At 32.6% G+C, this 17,436-nt stretch overlaps 1 protein-coding gene across 1 annotated transcript; it reads right to left on the minus strand.

Moving 5' to 3' along the window:
• Window positions 1–1,835: 1,835 nt before the first annotated feature.
• LOC126735752 (exonuclease mut-7 homolog) lies at window positions 1,836–17,415 on the minus strand. Its single transcript, XM_050439843.1, has 14 exons — window positions 17,237–17,415; window positions 16,859–17,112; window positions 15,300–15,652; window positions 15,042–15,244; window positions 14,810–14,991; window positions 14,578–14,758; window positions 14,365–14,518; window positions 14,011–14,206; window positions 13,811–13,954; window positions 13,605–13,756; window positions 13,190–13,549; window positions 8,286–8,414; window positions 7,985–8,198; window positions 1,836–2,106 (listed from the first exon to the last, which is right to left on the minus strand). Exons 2-14 carry the CDS (start codon window positions 17,097–17,099, stop codon window positions 1,913–1,915), a joined length of 2,703 nt encoding a protein of 900 aa, XP_050295800.1. The 5' UTR covers window positions 17,100–17,112; window positions 17,237–17,415; the 3' UTR covers window positions 1,836–1,912.
• Window positions 17,416–17,436: the final 21 nt, after the last annotated feature.

The following is a 17,436-nucleotide window of genomic DNA, read 5'->3' on the forward strand; positions in this document are numbered from 1 at the left end:
TAGCCTTAATATGGGTTATCATTTTAAAATATATGGAACATTTTAACTTAGCTAGGTCTTATTTATTTGTGTCAAAATAAACATAAAGGGAATCCCTTAAAGACCCTACAGAACATTATAAACGAGGATTAGTAGAAGAATCTAAAAAGAAGAGTTATGTACCTACGTGAACTAATTACTACTATATTTTATTTTAAACCTAGGAAGTTTTTATTTTATTAAGGTTCAATCGTTAGCATAAAGTCGTAACGAAATGTACTAGTTTTTAATTTTTCTTTATATAAGTAAAACTTTATTTAAAAGGCCTTCTGTTAGTTTGAGTTTATAATTCAAGACTTTATAGAAGATTTTATAGGAAAATACTTATCTAAGGTTAAAGCATCTAAATGCACATACCGGGATAACTTTTTTTATTTTAGTTTTAAACGTGTAAATCACAATAGATTAAAAAGTTTTTGTCTTGTGATTAGTGTTGTAAAAATCCGGATTAATTCAATATCCGGACAGTATTGATTCGGATGAATTGAAAATTCGGTTTTTTCATCCAGATTAATTCATCCGCTCGATGTCTCGCCCGTTCGGCAAATTATGTCATGTTTCAGGCTCGATGCTCGGCCGTCCGATAAACGTTTTTTATAGCTGTTTTTCGAATATAAGATATGCATTATGCAACCCATTAGACATTTCGTTTTTACGGATTTCTACATGATGTTAAAACTAAAATAGCTAATTATGTATGTAATAAATCAAGTGTATTTTAAACGATGCAAAATATCAATACGAAAATGCTTTGTTGCCGATTGCCGGGTTATTTGTCCGGGCGATTTAATTAGGATTCTCTTAGCCGGTGGAACGTTGAACTTCGTGAGCCTCGTGCAAGCTCAAACAATTATTTTCATCGTCGGGCTAACGGACGACGGGCGGCGTGTATCCGGACGATTTAGATATCCGGATTGATTCGGAATAATTTGATATTTGGATTGAACAGACGATTAATCCGGACTTTTCGCATCACTACTTGTGATATTGTGGTTAGACAGACAACTCTAGAGGTAAGTAAAGACATGTAATGAATTTATAGTTGAAATAATAATACTAATTGCTAAATATCAAAACTGCAATGGAAGGTGTTCTAAGGCCTGACAGAGTCTGAAAAAAGCCATGAATAATTAGTTAAAATTCCAGGCAAAATATTATTTAAATATTTGCTGCAATAAAATGTAAAGTTATTTGAAATGCCTGGAAGGTATAGGAAACTATTTTCAAGTCATGTGACGTCAAATTTCTAGAATTAAATGAAAAACTACTTAGAATGCCTAAACACATTAAAAAAATGATTTCCAAAGCCTAAAAGACAAAAAATTGCTGCTACAGCTTGAAAAAAATTATATTCTGTTTCAAGGAGAATTCTTCAATTTTTATAATTGTAATGTTTTTTTTTCAAGTCATTTGTTTTGTCCAAGAAAAATAAGATTCTTAAAAAAAAGGTAAAGAGATTCTGATCTTTTGTGATCTATTTACTTTTATGCCAGTGAAAATGACAGACGTATTTTGGCAAAATTTTTTGAAAAATGGTAATTTTGACTTTGAACATTGACCAAAAATTTAAAAATCACAAAAAATATGGAAGACACAAATTGGTCTGATTTAATTGAAATTAGCGGTTTATTTAACCGGATATTGAAGTTTAATACCACGAGACACTTAATGTTTTTTGCTTTTGATCCTATTTACTCGAAATAAAGGATCAAGGTATTTTTGTAATATGCTAAGTAAATATATCCCTAAATACAAATTAATCATATTATTGATATTGGCAGAAAGAAACTCGCAAAACTCTCAAAAAAGTTTAATAATAAAATACCAACTCAACAATTAAAAAGTTTACTTATAAAAGAATCCTTAATGTATTTTAATGCACGATCCCTTGGAGCTTTCCCTGTAGTACCCGTTCGAAATGGGAGCCGTCATAGTAAACTTTACCACATTCCTCGCAAATATAAAAGAAATCGTAGGAGTTGATCACTGCCGGAGGCACCTGTCTGATCCCTATTTGAGCGCCCAAACGTGTTTGGCATAATCCTATGTCAATTCGTTCATCGGTATCTAAAAGAAAACATTATTTACGTCAGTACTAATAAATTATCTATGCCATAAGTAACAACATATTTGGGAAAGAACCTCAGTACGGTTTTAAATGTCAACTAGTGTGGGGAGAATCGAATGCATTTCGAATCGAATACATTTTGTTGCAATTATAACATCTCTTAAATTGAAATTAAAACTATAATAATATATCGTGGTCGTACAAGCAAATCCCTTTAAGTCCACTTTTTGACGAACTTGAGTTTTTCGTACCACTAAGTCCGCGCGATGATTTCTCATCAAGTCAACAATCATTTAAGTCCATTTTCCCCATACTTTAAAAGATATAGGCCACATGTATTTGCCTAAGTCCAAAATATTTTAATTTTGAACAAAAAAAATCAGTTATGTGCACTTAAGCGATTTTTATTAGGAGCATGAGACAAGTTTAAACAGGAAAAAACCTGTAAGTCCATTTAAGTAAATATTTACGCGTACTTGTGTTATTTTATTTGCCGGCAGTTTACATTATTTTGTTATTTGTGGCGGTTGGTCAGTATGTCTTCCAGAGGGAAAAAACTTGTGTTTATGGCGTGTAATAATACACTAAACCAGAGAAGTAGTAGTGATGAAAACTCTATTAGTTATAATAGAATAATAGGCTCTAACGTGTACAGGTTTTATGAAAGGATTGGGGAACAGCGCGATGCTACACCGAAAGGTAAGTAGATAGAACTTCTTAAATTTTGGATATTTAGAGTTAAAATGCATTTTACAGTTACAGCAAATTATTATCTGTTTCATTTTTATTAGATTTTTATTCGCTAGTTTTAAACTGTGTAGGGACTTCAGTTTTTTTTCTGTTTGTGGTATTCGTAGGTAAATGGACTTAAGTTTTTCTTCCTGTTTGTGGTACTAGTAGCTTAACGGACTTAAGTTTTTTTCTAAATTTTAGATAAAAATATAGAAATTGAAAGAGGGTCTGAGGTGGGAAATTTAAATGTATCAGAACCGTCTGTTAATCACGTGTCTCAGCATTCCTTCAATGAAGACGATTTAGCCTTAATTAAAGATAGTGATGACTCGATCCTAGATCCAGACTTTAATGAGATGTTTAGTTGTCACAGAAAAATTAGAAAATGCCTTAATTGCCTTACTTCTATTTTTTTGTAGAGCTTGGAAATGACACACAGCTTAAAAGATGGAAAGAAAGTCAACCTAAAAAGTGGAAAAGAGCTGTGGCGAAAAAAAGAAGAAGCGAGGGACTTGATTACGTGACTAACAAAAACAGCGGCCAGCCAAGAAACCTCAAGCCATTAACTGTGAAAAGTGTTGTTTTAAATGTCAGACAAAATTTTTAGAAGAGGAAAGGCAAACTTTGTGTTTAACGTATTGGAGAATGAATAATTTTACACGGCAAAAAGATTTTATTCTTGCAAATGTCACAAGCTCTTCTCCAGAGAGAAGAAGACAGAGAAATGGAAATAAGGCTCCTAGAAGTAATTCTAAACAGTACTATTTTACAAAAGATAAAAACAAACTAAGAGTTTGTCAGGCATTTTTTTTGAAAACTCTTAATATAAGTGCTGATGTTGTAAAAAATGCATTTTGTTATAAAGGCTCTTCTGGCGTCTATGTCGGTGAAGACAGACGTGGCAAATCGGTACCCAAGAACAAAACCAGGCCAGAACTTCTTGCCGATGTAGAAAGGCACATTCAAAGTTTTCCGACCGTACCCTCACTTTATTACCGAAAGTCAACTAAAAAGGAATACTTGGACAGCAAATTATCAATAGCTAAGATGTACAACCTTTATGAGGAATATGTAAAACAGAAAAAAAAGAAGCTGTATCGTTCATAACGTATAAAAGGTATTTTGGTTCCAAATTTAATGTATCCTTTTTTCACCCTAAAAAAGACCTTTGTCAAACTTGTGAAAAACATAAGACAGGTGATGAGAGTCAGACCGATATTGAAAAATTTGAAAGACATGAAAGTCGTAAAAGGGATTGCTACTCTGCCAAAGAAAAGGACAAAATATGCGGTCTTAACGACCCGACATTTATTTCAGCAACTTTTGATTTGCAGTTAGTCCTTTAAATACCCTGCTCCGACGTAGGCCCCATGTACTACTCAAGAAAACTATGTGTTTTCAACCTTACTATTTATAACTCGGCCCGTCTAAATGATGCCAACTGTTATTGCTGGACTGAGATTAACGGAAAACGAGGAAGTTCAGAAATAGGCACTTGTTTGTTTGAATACTTAACACACCTGCCTCTGCATGTAAATCGGGTGTCACTCTGGTCCGATACATGTAGAGGACAGAACCGCAACCAACATGTTGCAGCTTTACTGCTTTATTTAGTGCAGGTTACGCACCTTCAAGTTATTCAACATAATTTTATGGAAAGTGGGCATTCCTACATGGAGGTGGACTCCATGCATAGCTCAATTGAACATGCAAAGAAATATGTACCGGTTTACACAATTCAAGATTGGCTTAATATTTTTAGACTCGCCAGATCAAACAGAAATAAAAACAAAAAAAGTCAACCATACAATGTCCAAGAATTAAAATTTAATGACTTCTATGATCTAAAGGCTTTGCCTGTAAAAATACTTCGAAATAAGAGTAAAGACACAGAAGAAAACACAGTCAATTGGTTACTAATCAAATCATTACGTTACTCAAAAGACAAGCCAGGCATAATTGAATTTAAATACATGCATTCTGACCCTTATAAGTATATTAATGTTTTTGGAAGGGGGAAAACCCCAACTTTTTCGAAGGTCTTAAAACTATTATACAGCAAGCAACTGCCAATCACTGAAAAGAAGAAAGAGGATCTTCTAAAATTGTGCCATAACAATATAATTCCGGCCGAATTCCATGGATGGTACAATTCTTTGCCAACATCCACAAATGTTGAACAAACACCAGAACACTTGGTCGAATCAGACAGTAGTGATGATGACGATGATTTACCATTAATCACTTATGTCCAACAAAATAAATAAATTTATCAGAAAAAAAATGTAAGTCCAACCTGTATGTAAAAAACGTAAAATAAAAAAAAACTTAGATGATATAGGTGTTTTACTGATAAATTATCATTAAAAAAAAGCTAACAAATCATGTCTACAGCTTTAAAATATCACATATTCAAAAACAACTTTTACAGGCAAATTAAAATATTTTTTTCCATTTTTCTCACAATTCACTTTTATGGACTTATACGGTTTTACTTGTACGTCCACGATATGTTCTGTCCCAACAACTCTTACTTACTTAATTCACTTATTTCGTTAAGTTCATTAGACATTTTTTATCTATTGCTACTGATCACGTGTCCTGTTAAATTAAAAATACATTGGCAAAACCAACCGGTTTACAGGACATATTACAAAAGAGTAAGGTTATTCCTAAAATTGATAGGTTAGAGAATCAATCCTGTGAAATTAATTGATGAAAAAGAAACCAAAAAACAAGACCAATTGGCGCAATTCTGGAGAAGATCTATTTGAACCTGAATGAATGTTGGAGAGGTTGATTCATGTGATTTCTCGATTGCCCGATACTACTACATCATTGAACATGAGCTGTATAGTGAGGTCTCCTAATTATCATATTCACATTCAAGATATTGAGAAGTTGCAAAGTAGGTTTTTTAAATATTACTCTTGTAAGTTGCATTTGGATATTTCTCAGTTGACCTCTGACCAGAGATGTATTTTATTGGAAATCCCTTCATTGGGATCGCGAAGAAGGCGGCGAGATTTTTTTTTTCTGTGTAAATTCATTAATGGCTCGATTGATTGGCTCCGCTTTGCGTCTTTTAAAATTAATATAATTAAAAAATTATTTTAACTAAAAAATTTCATCGTCTATTTAAGTCATCATCTATTTAAGTGTTGTTTTCATAGAACCAGTTACTTAGGACATTGAAAGGCTAGAATTAGTGAACAACTTTGTTTGAGTTCAACATGTGCACAGGGGCAATAGGAGGCGTTTTGTTTAAAAACATATTCATCGATTCTCTGTTGTTAAGTTTACAAGCATTTTCAAAAAAGGAAATTTTCAGCTATATATCAACACATATAATAATGTTAATTTAACTTATTGATGTTAGATTTTGAATTAAAAATCAAAAGTAGAAATAAATATATTTTATTTTAAGCGCAAAAATAACAACTTCAAAGCAAAAAAAAAATTAACATTCTTATTCCTAAAACCGCGTCTAAGAAATTTGAAATGGCAACTCCGCAGGCAAAAGCTGATGTCATCTTGACAAACTGGCTTAGTGTTTACATTTGACATTTGTGAAGTTCTGTGCCTTTCTTCAGTTTTTGGTTGAAAAGGGAAAAAAGTCTAATTTGAGTGTTTTTGTGAACTGAGTATCTTATCATATTTTATGAAAAAAAAACATGCTTCATGTTTTATTAAAGAGAATAGTATTATTTTGTGCCTGTCAAAATAAGCGACAAATTTTTATGATAGTATAAAGTTTTTTTTGCCATTTCTACATAAGCATTTGGCATCATTCTATCAGATGTTGCAAACAAACAAATTGCTCATAGTTCCACGGCAATGCTAATTTTAGCCTTTCAATGTTCTAAGACCAGTTATGTGCTGGATGCAAAGAGGTTGTGTAACAAACCTAATGTAACAATTATAATGTTTCTCTATCCTTTTAACACTTTTAAGAATAAATATAAATAATTGTGATTTGTGTACTTAAAAAATGTCCTAATTATCAATTTTGGTATTCTACTTAAAATTCAGACTTTATATGTATTTTACCATCTTAATGTAAACATGATTTAATTTTAGATTATAATACACATTATAAAAATGATATTACCGTTGGAAGCTTCTTGTGAATTGTCGACCAAAGATTGTAACTTAGAAGTGGTGTTTTGTAGGTAAATTGGTCAATTTCTGAAGAAAACTATTTGTTTCTAGCTAATGTTTCGAATTAAATTTAATTCATCTTCGGAGCTCGAAGTCGTAGCTCTCTTGTCTGTTTGTACCAGTTTGTTCGAATCATAAATATATTTTAATTGTATTGCCTCTTGCACATAACTGGTTTTAATTTGTGATATCTACGTGTTTATCCCTGTAATGTGTGCTATTTTAATTTAACACAAGAGAACTACGACTGCGAGCCCTGAAGAATGAATTAAATATAATTCGAAACATTGGCTAGAAAATAGTTTCCTTTAGAAATTGACCAATTTACCCAAAAAACACTAATTTCAAATAAAATAATACTCCTTATTGTCCTTATCAGGACAGATCAGAATCTGGTAGTTGTTGACATTAATTCCACAATTATCAGTAATGTTTGTATGCACTTTTTTTGAGGTTTGTAACTATGCTTTCAAGATTATTACATCACTTGTAATTTTACTGTGATTAATCTTTAATTTCCTTTCAAAGTTGTCACTTTTTTAATTTAGGTCCTTTTTTCCAAAAGAGTCTGTGGGGATATCATGTATAGTAAATACGGTAACATACAACTGCGGGATTTGTATAAAACATTTCAACAGAACGTTTACTCTTAAACAAGAATCACGTGCTTATAATAAATGTACTTTGCATCTTATCTATTTTTAAATAACTATCATCAAAGCATTTATATAAAAATTAATAAAAACATTAGACTGCAAAAAGACCTTAAAGAAAAAACTTTTTAGCTTTGGAAATTGATCTTAAGGAATCTTATGTTTTTAAAATGATTTTAATTTTAGTCTAGATTGAATAATTTTAAACCTTACTAAAACTATTAAATCTTGTAAACCCCTTAAATAATATCTGACAAAAATATCGTTAATAAGCCAAAAGTTATATTCTGATTATATATGTTTAACTAAAAAAAGGATCATTTTCACTCACACAGATCCCATTTCCTACTGCTCCCATAATCCGGCCTCCCCGATGATTTCCCAAGTCCATAACCCACGTCGTCAAAATCCTCATCGCTGGTAAACCCGGTGGCCTCATCTCCTTCATCGTCCAAATCGGGGCCGTACTTTGATGCTGCCGACTTCTCGTACAGCGCCTGAACCGTTTCTTTGGGCACTTTGGCGAAACTGTTGCCATTACAAGCCTGAATATTAACGGAGAAACTTAAATTCAAATATATTTCCTACTAAACTAATGGTTGATATTTCTCTATAGAGTTTTGTCAACCTACCATGCATCTGCTAAAAACGTGCTGTTTTGTTACGATAACTTTGTAATAGTCGAGCACTTCTTGCAATTGTTCGTCCACTTGATCTGATTTTACTCTGTAGCAGTGGCCCGATGGTACGTATCCGTTTAACTGTAAAGCAAGTTGAGTTGTTGATAAGCTTAAATGATTCTGATGGCTAAATGATTCTAAATACTACAAGTTCGTTGCATCGCGTTCACACTATAATTGGGTTTCAGAGTATCCCATATTTTACTGCGCGATCACTGTTTATTACAAGAATTGTCATTATTTCCTTTACGTTCAGATATACCGCGTGCTTATGTTTCAATATATTCGTATGGTATTTAATATTTTATTCATTATTAAGTAACATCCAGGCCAGAATACTTGTCATCCATGGTTCATCTGAGACCACTTTCTAGAGGTTACATAAATAGATTCGTGATTTTGCATTTGGCTTAGACCATCGGGTTAGAGTAATTTGCGGCTAAACATGATACGTTTAATTATTACCTAACTTTAAAAGGAAATTTTTGTTCAAAAGGTGTCAAAAGTCTATATTTAACAAGAAAATAACATTTGAGAGATGCCATGTAGTTTTACATAAGTATAAATAATATTACGCAAGAAACTGTCTATAAGTAATTTCTAATAATAATAATAAAGTGTTTCCAATTAGCTCATGTAAGTGCCATGTCCCATTTGATCACCAGAAAGAACTTTCTTTTTTAGTTAATCGAGAACATTCTGTTCCTAACTGTGCTCATCATAATAGAGAAATTTTTGAACCATTTAAATACGTTATAAATTTAGCTGATTTAGCATTTAAAATTAAATCTGAAACTTCTTATTTTAAGACAGCCATAATCACCCCAATATTCAAATCTGGCCATCCACACCTTGTGAGTAATTACAGACCCATCAGCGAAATAATTTTTCGAAAAACCACTTAAATATAGGTTAAAATAAAAAGATTAAATACAGAAAATCAATTTGGTTTTCTTGAGAAACTGAGTACAACTGATGTAATATTGGAGTTTACCAAAAACGTAACGAACTGTCTAGATAAAGGAACCTATAAACTGTTTAGCTGGATCTCGCTAATGCGTTTGATACGGTGCCTCATGTAACACTTTTAAATGTCTTAAATAATTATAGGGTGCGAGGGATAGCCTTGAACATATTTTCTAGTTACTTGAGCAATAGGATGCAGACGGTTAAGATTGGTAAAACACAGGATATCGTACTTATTATTTTTTGCTTATATAAATTCTTTAACTAAACTAAGAACAAATACCAGCACGTTATATCATACGCCGATGATATTTTTATTTTTTTTAATTTTTATATACAGGGTGGCCAAATAAGAATGCGAGGTACTGTATCTGGGAAACTATTCATCGTAGAAGCTTGCGATAAAAAAATTTATTACTAAAATGGCCAAGAGAATGACCTGGAAAATATTTTCAAGTTTCTAAAATGGCCGCTAGGGGGCGCAACTGCAATCTTGAATCTAGAAAACTGATGTTTCTGTAAATTTTGCTGAATTAACCTAACAAAAAAATAGCTGATTATTAAAGTAGAGACTAATCCGAACCTTTTTTATTTGAATAGTTTTGCTGTATCTCTAAAAATAAAGTGGTGGGGGGTGTTCAAAAGTTGGCTTAAAACACACCCTGTATACTAAAAACGCCTTAGCCGATTTTATCAAACTTGGGCTAGTTGAAAAGAGCTATTATTAAGCTACGAATATTATTATATTTCATGTTTTTTTAGTTTTACATCTCGCCGCTAGAGGGCTTTTTTCGGCTTTCTGACACAAATGACTAATTTTCTCAAAAACTTAAATGCAATGGTATAAATTTTTTTATACAAAAAAATAGCTTAATGACGCCTAAATATGCTTGCGAAAACCGCATCTTAATATCTTCATCCTGACCTAAAATTTAGGCCAAAGAAAATTTTATATGGAAATCCCTTAATATTTATAAAAACTACAAAATAATTTATTTCGAATTTCTTTTATAATGTAAGTTGTGGCCCTATAAAGGACCGATTTTAAAAAGAAAGGGTTTTAATGCCCCCGTAAATGCTCGAAATGCTGACCATCACACTCTATGCATTGCTGAAGCCTCTCATGGGTAGATAGAACTGCAGCTTCAATTTCGGCTCTCGATATGGTATGTATTGCATTACGAATGCGGTTTTTCATATCTTCTCTAGTCGTAGGCTGAGTCTGAAATATAATGTCCTTTAACCGCCCCCATAAATACAAATCAAGACAGGTTAAGTCTGGGGATCGCGGAGGCCATGGAAACAGGCTTCCTCTTCCAATCCACCGCTGTTGATAAATGTTATTAATATGCTCTCGCACATTCCTAGCAAAATGTGCTGGACAACCATGCAACTGCAAAAACAAATTTTGCCGGACTTCCAGAGGCACATCTCGAAAGTCGAAAAAAACATTGCCATTTAGAGATTGCTCAAAAAAATATGGTCCAATAATGTTGCCTCCAAGTATACCACACCACACATTGAAACTCCAGTGCCCTTGGTGCTGAACTTCACGCAACCAATGCGGATTTTCTGCAGACCAATAATGCATGTTATGCAGGTTGACTCTACCGTCACTATTAAATGTGGCTTCATCGGTCCAAAGAATTTGAAATAAAAAATCTCTGTCCTCGCGTATCATGCCTAATATCCAATGGCAATAGTCCAACCTACGGTCAAAGTCTGCTTCTTCCAATGCCCGATGTAAATTAACATGATATGGGTGCATTCTATAAATATATTAAAAAAAAAGCTGAACTTAAATAAATCCATATATGGCGATGGCTATTAGAATTTACCTATTGTCCTTCAAAATATTTTGAATCGTTGTTCTTGATATGCCTAATTCAAGGGATAATGCTCTTGTGCTAACATGAGGATTTCCTACAATATATCCCAGTACGCTGTTAATATTGTCCACATTTCTTCTAATTCTTGGCCGTTGAAACCTAGGCCGAAAACTACCATTGGCTCGTAAGTTCGCCACTAATCGGGGAAAAAATCTAATATCGCAAGGACTTCGATTTGGATATCGAACAGCATAAACTCTTTTTGCTACTGCAGCTCTTTTTGCTTTTAGTGATATTAGGTAATATTTTCAAAAATGGTAAATTTTGTTTTCAAAAGTAGTGAATTTTAAAAAGTTCCAAAATAATTAGTATAAAAAAATTAAAATTTAAGGGTATAAAATATTCTTTGGCATATATTTTAGGTTAGGAACAAGATATCGAGTTGCGGTTTTCGCAAGATTATTTAGACATCATTTAGCTATTTTTCTATGAAAAAAAAATCATATCAACGCATTTAAGTTTTTTGAGAAAATTAGTCATTTGTGTCAGAAAGTCGAAAAAAGCCCTCTAGCGGCGAGATGTAAAACTAAAAAAAACATGAAATATAATAATATTCGTAGCTTAATAATAGCTCTTTTCAACTAGCCCAAGTTTGATAAAATCGGCTAAGGCGTTTTTAGTATACAGGGTGTGTTTTAAGCCAACTTTTGAACACCCCCCACCACTTTATTTTTAGAGATACAGCAAAACTATTCAAATAATAAAGGTTCGGATTAGTCTCTACTTTAATAATCAGCTATTTTTTTGTTAGGTTAATTCAGCAAAATTTACAGAAACATCAGTTTTCTAGATTCAAGATTGCAGTTGCGCCCCCTAGCGGCCATTTCAGAAACTTGAAAATATTTTCCAGGTCATTCTCTTAGCCATTTTAGTAATAAATTTTTTTATCGCAAGCTTCTGCAAGATGAATAGTTTCCCAGATACAGTACCTCGCATTCTTATTTGGCCACCCTGTACAGTCATATACTTATATAGTTATATACTTCATACTTTACGGATGAAGTAGCCGATAAATTCAATAAAAATAAAATGGATCGTTTCTGAAAAAAATGTTCGAACCCATCAATTTTTTCTTTTTTAAATTTAAATTTTTCTACATGGAAGTTAAATATACAGGGTGACTCAAAAAAAAGATATGACGTCATCAATATGTTTTTTAAATGGAAACCACCATTTTTTACTGCAGAATCAAAAAGAGCGCATTTTTTTACAAAGGATATGGTACAAATGAATAGTGATTACATAAGCAAATATTTCAGGAAAAATGATGATACTCTTTTGGCATGGAATTTTTTGCTATGGGATTAAGAATTGCCGTTTTCCATACATATGGATATTTTTGTTAAAGGATACATTCGTTCGCAAAAACATAGCTTATTATCCTTAATTGAAATCTCGTCGAATCCTATGGCATTAGATTTTACTAAGGAAACAAATTACAGTCATCAAGAAGTTTAAAAGTTAATTCTTGATTATTTTATTATATTATTTCTATATAAGTATATAGCTTCCCTACTTGCACTATCTGGGAAAGCGTTTTAAAAAAAAAATTGGTATGTTTTTTTTTAGTTAGAATAGTAAGTGCTTTTTAATTAGAAATGTCTCTGGCAAATCGTTTTAAAAGTGGCAATCTCTAATTAAATGTAGTTTTTCTGCAATCCTCCAAAAGTCTTTACCTTTTTTATTTGAAAGCTCATTAAAAAAAATATATTTTCCCGTAATATAGCGTATTTTGTGTAGTTTCTTAATTCCGTGTAGTATTGTATTGAAATTCTGCTGGAAATTTACTTTAAATAAAATAATATATTCTCATTAAAAAATTGCACTTTATCATTAACATCCTACATATGGTAGATGAGTTAAATGAGTTACTCATCACTGATAAAATTTTCCATGTTTATTGTATTATAATCTCTAAAAGTAATAATTTTTTGTGAAGCTTTTATATTATCATATTGTGTAAATATTAAAATTGAAAAAATATAAAATATTGAAACTTACCATTGTAAAACTAGCACCCCTGGTCACGATATATCTCTTCTCATCTATAGCATACTTCACACATTCCTTATGGTCCTGGTTATTTTCTAAAATGGCAGTGTCCACCCCACATCTCCTCAGATTTTTTCCCAAACCCTGTAGCATTGTGTCACATACAATTTTCAATTCGTGTGCTTCTATTTGCTTCGCGTGGGGACTGGGGGGTTGTGCGGTAATATTCTCTTCGCGTTTTGTTTTATTCAAATTCCTGCCCTTCTTCGCCTTTTTCTTTGGCGATTTCTCGTGCTGTATTAGATTGAAACAGATGTCGTCGAAGGGACAGTTTGCGTCCTCGAAGCATTTTTTTAGCACGTCATATACCTTAAATAATTGCAAGAAATAACTAATGAAGGCCATAAAAGATAAGTTAAATTACTTCTATGAGGCAGTATGCATCCAGTCCGGCATACTCAATTTGTGACTGCCTTAAAGGCCGTTTTTCCCAGTTTGAAAACTGTTCAGATTTATCTAAGGGATGTCCCAAACAGTGGTGTACTAAAGTACTTAGGCTGGCCCCTCCAGTTTTAACTTAAATTTGCGTTTAAAGTAAATTATAACACACATATACATCTCATATGTTACCTTCATAAGGCAGCACAATTTTCGGATATTTCTCCACATGTTTCCACAACATACACAAATCTAAAAACCCTATTTGTTTCGCGTTCAAGTTCAAATTAGGCAGCGCTTGCCTAATCATGTGAAGATCACTTGATAGGCCAAAACCTAAAATTCAAATAAGCTAAAACTTAATTTTCTTAATTAAGTCACAGTGTAATTACCTAATTTTAAAATATCACAATTGTTGAACAAAAATTTCCCCAGTTCAAGCCAAAGATGAGGCATTTTGTGTCCCAAATTAACGATATCGATCACAAAGACTGATTTTCTGGAAGCGATTTGTAATAGGGCTAATTCGCTGTGGCCACCGCCGAAACTCGGTTTCCACTCGCAGTCTATTCCAACCACGTCCACACCCTGAAACCCCAGAAGAATTATTATACTATTATAATTGCAGGATATCTTCCTAAAATAGTAAAGGTTTGTGAAATACAGCAAAATTAAATCTTTAATAGTAAGGAAGATATCCTGCAATGGCAATCAATATGGGACATAGTTATAAATTAAAAAGAAACCTCTAAAGAATCCAGGAAGTTCTCAAAACTGAGAGGTTCATCCACCAAAATTATCGTATCAGGCGATCGTGAGTACTGATGATATTGAATTTTGTTTTCTGCAGGTTCATCCCAGTCTTCTGCAGGCAATTGAAAGGTTTCTGTATGGGGTAACCTAATAAAAGACCATAAAAAATGGAAATTTGCAAACAATAGGTGTAATTGTTGTCAAACCTGTTTTCCTCAAGCATTCTGACATTATAAGGCCAGTCTTTTCTATCAATGTTGTAAAAATGAGCCCATCTAAGTGCCTCGGCAAATTCTCCATACTGAGCCACTCCAACAATAAGCTCTATCTTAAGTTTGTCCTCTTCTCCTACAGCCTCTTGGACCATCTCTTTCCAACTTTCATCCCCTAAAGTCAAAACTTTAAATCTCAAAGCAAAAAACCACATTTAAATCTTACCAAAACTATTCTCAACAAATCTTTTTCTTAACAAAAACTGTAAAGCGCCTTCATTCCTACGCCGATTCAAATTCGGCGTCAAATCACTGGACAGTTTAAACATCTTAACCAGCCTGACAATAATTTTTTTCCAGGACTTGCTGTGCATCTTGTCAAATTTGGCATCTGGTATTTCCTTTTCACTAAAATGTCCTTATTAGTTAGGTCCCTTCAATAAAACTGCTCGACAAACTTAATATAGTGCCCCATTGTTTCCCTTACTGATGTATTACTTAATACCCCATCTAAAAATTCAACAAGTTCGGCCTGGTGCCTTTTGCTACCATGTAAAAAATCATCTGCACATTGAGGCTTATCTTGGATGATTAATGGAACCAAGAAGTCTTGAATGGAAAACATATTATGCAGGCCTAAAATGGCAGTATATTGGCAGGCCTGCAATATATAAAAAAAGTACACTAAAATCAATAAACAGAGATGTTATACTTACCTCTTTATATAGTTTCCTATCTATAAAACACTTAATAATCTCTACAAAAATATCACTTTCTTGAGCCAGTTCGAAAATCTCAAAAACAAGTTTTGTCACTGATGGTAAACTTTGTTTGGTGACCACTTTGAATGCATCGATTTTTAACTCAGTGGTCAAGAGGTGCCCAATTTTATTTCTATAGTTTGTAGACCATCTCCGGAACTCCTCTATTAAGCACATGGGTAGTGACTTGTTTTTTGCACAATAAAAATCTTGACAGTTGTACAGAAGCTTTAGGAACTGTTCATAGGGATTTGGACTATTATTGAAAAATAAATCCAGCTTCGATATCACTTGTGGACTTTTTTTCACTAAAACATTATATGAAACTATATGTATAATGTTGATTCAATCATATTTAAGATTTAATTTTCAATATATGAAACTTAAAGGGTATTAGTCTGTTGTATTCTTCAGGGGTTCCAAAGTGATCCAATCTTGGCTCTCTTGTGTCCTCAGTTGCCATAAATAGCATAGTTTTTAAACTTAGGAACACTGAAGGTATAACTTTTGTGGATGATTTTAAGTGCTACTATTTATTTAATTCAATTGAAGACTATGAAACCCTTAAGAATGACTCTTGAAATACAGAGACCTGGTGTGAAGCAAATTCCTTTAATTTAAATCTAAGCAAATGTACCAGCAATTCACGCAATTTTCAATATAACTACATTTATAGCAACACTTTAACAAAAAGAGCTGAAGAAAAAAGATTTTAGCTCAAAAAGGTGCAGGTGATGGTGCATTTTTTAGTATGTATGAATTATTTGATCACCACAGTTTGACATTTAAATTTCTAGTCCTATAGCTGGAACCTTTGATGTGACAACCAAATCACAAAACAGTTTTACCACTTACCAAAACCCTTTATTTTATTCTTGACATGTATCTTCAGGAGAAGATTAAAACTAAACTAAAACTACTTTCAAGTGGCCTTTTATACTGAAGATGTAACATCTAATTTTCAATTGTTATTAACTGATTGGGCTTCATTTTATCTTTTAGTTTCCTAATTGATTTCTTCACTTGGCTGAACTTTGACAGGCCTAACTAAGTCTCTAAAAACAGTATGAAAGCCTTTTGTCAAGATAGGGTCATTTGGTATTGCAATAAATTTGCTTATTTTCATACTGTAAGAGTGTTTTGTGATTAGAATTTCTATAATTGGAAAAGTGCATTAATGAGATATAGACAGACCTAATTTAACATTATTTAAGTGGATATCTGTAATTAGATTTTTGCTGAGTGATAAAATAAATAAAACATTTGTGATTGTGTCCTGTACTTTGCCAAAAAGGGGTCAAAATTTAGCATTTTGTTCTCAATTGCCATTTTGCAAAAGAGTTATATACTCTAATAATGAAATATAAAAAGGCATGGTAAGAATAAAGAGTACACTGAATGGAACCATAGAATACTAAAAACAACTAAGATTAACTTTTAAATAAAATATAAATCTTTTGCTGCTCATTAAACTATGAAATTAAATTATACTATGAGTTAAATTAACTACTTACACATTTGAAACAATTTATTTAAATCCTCAAAAAAGCTCATTTCTTCCTCGCTCAACTTAAGATTAATCCTAATATCTCGGCAACAATTATTGTCATGCTTGGATATGGTTTGAAAATTTCTCTTCCTATCACTATTATGGTTCGAATAACTCTTGTGATTTGAAGGGAAATCTTTTTGATCATTGTGGGGCATGTACAGCTTCCCTCGACCCCTGACACCCCTGTGTTTATGATATGACATTTTAGGGTACTACCTGCAAGAGTGGAGTTATATTGGTGGAAAGGGGTACGTGGTGCCGCCCCATTTCGCCTAAATATAGGCCAGCGAATAATTTATGAAAATTTGGCAAGTTTAGTTTAGTGAAAGTTTGTACTAACCTAAATTTTGAACAGTCAAAATGTACAACAGCCCAGCTGGTTTCTAAACTTAAAATGGTTTACAGGTGTAGGTCCTTAAGAGTAAAGTACAAATATTTTTCTTATCAAATCTAATGGGAGGTATTATGAAAAAGGTTTAAAAATGGAAAAACAAACAAATTTTTTGATTTTCTTCCCTTTTTTTCTAACAGAAATGACAG

The sequence above is a fragment of the Anthonomus grandis genome, chromosome 4, assembly GCF_022605725.1.
Source record: "Anthonomus grandis grandis chromosome 4, icAntGran1.3, whole genome shotgun sequence".
NCBI classification, from domain to species: Eukaryota; Metazoa; Arthropoda; class Insecta; order Coleoptera; family Curculionidae; genus Anthonomus; species Anthonomus grandis.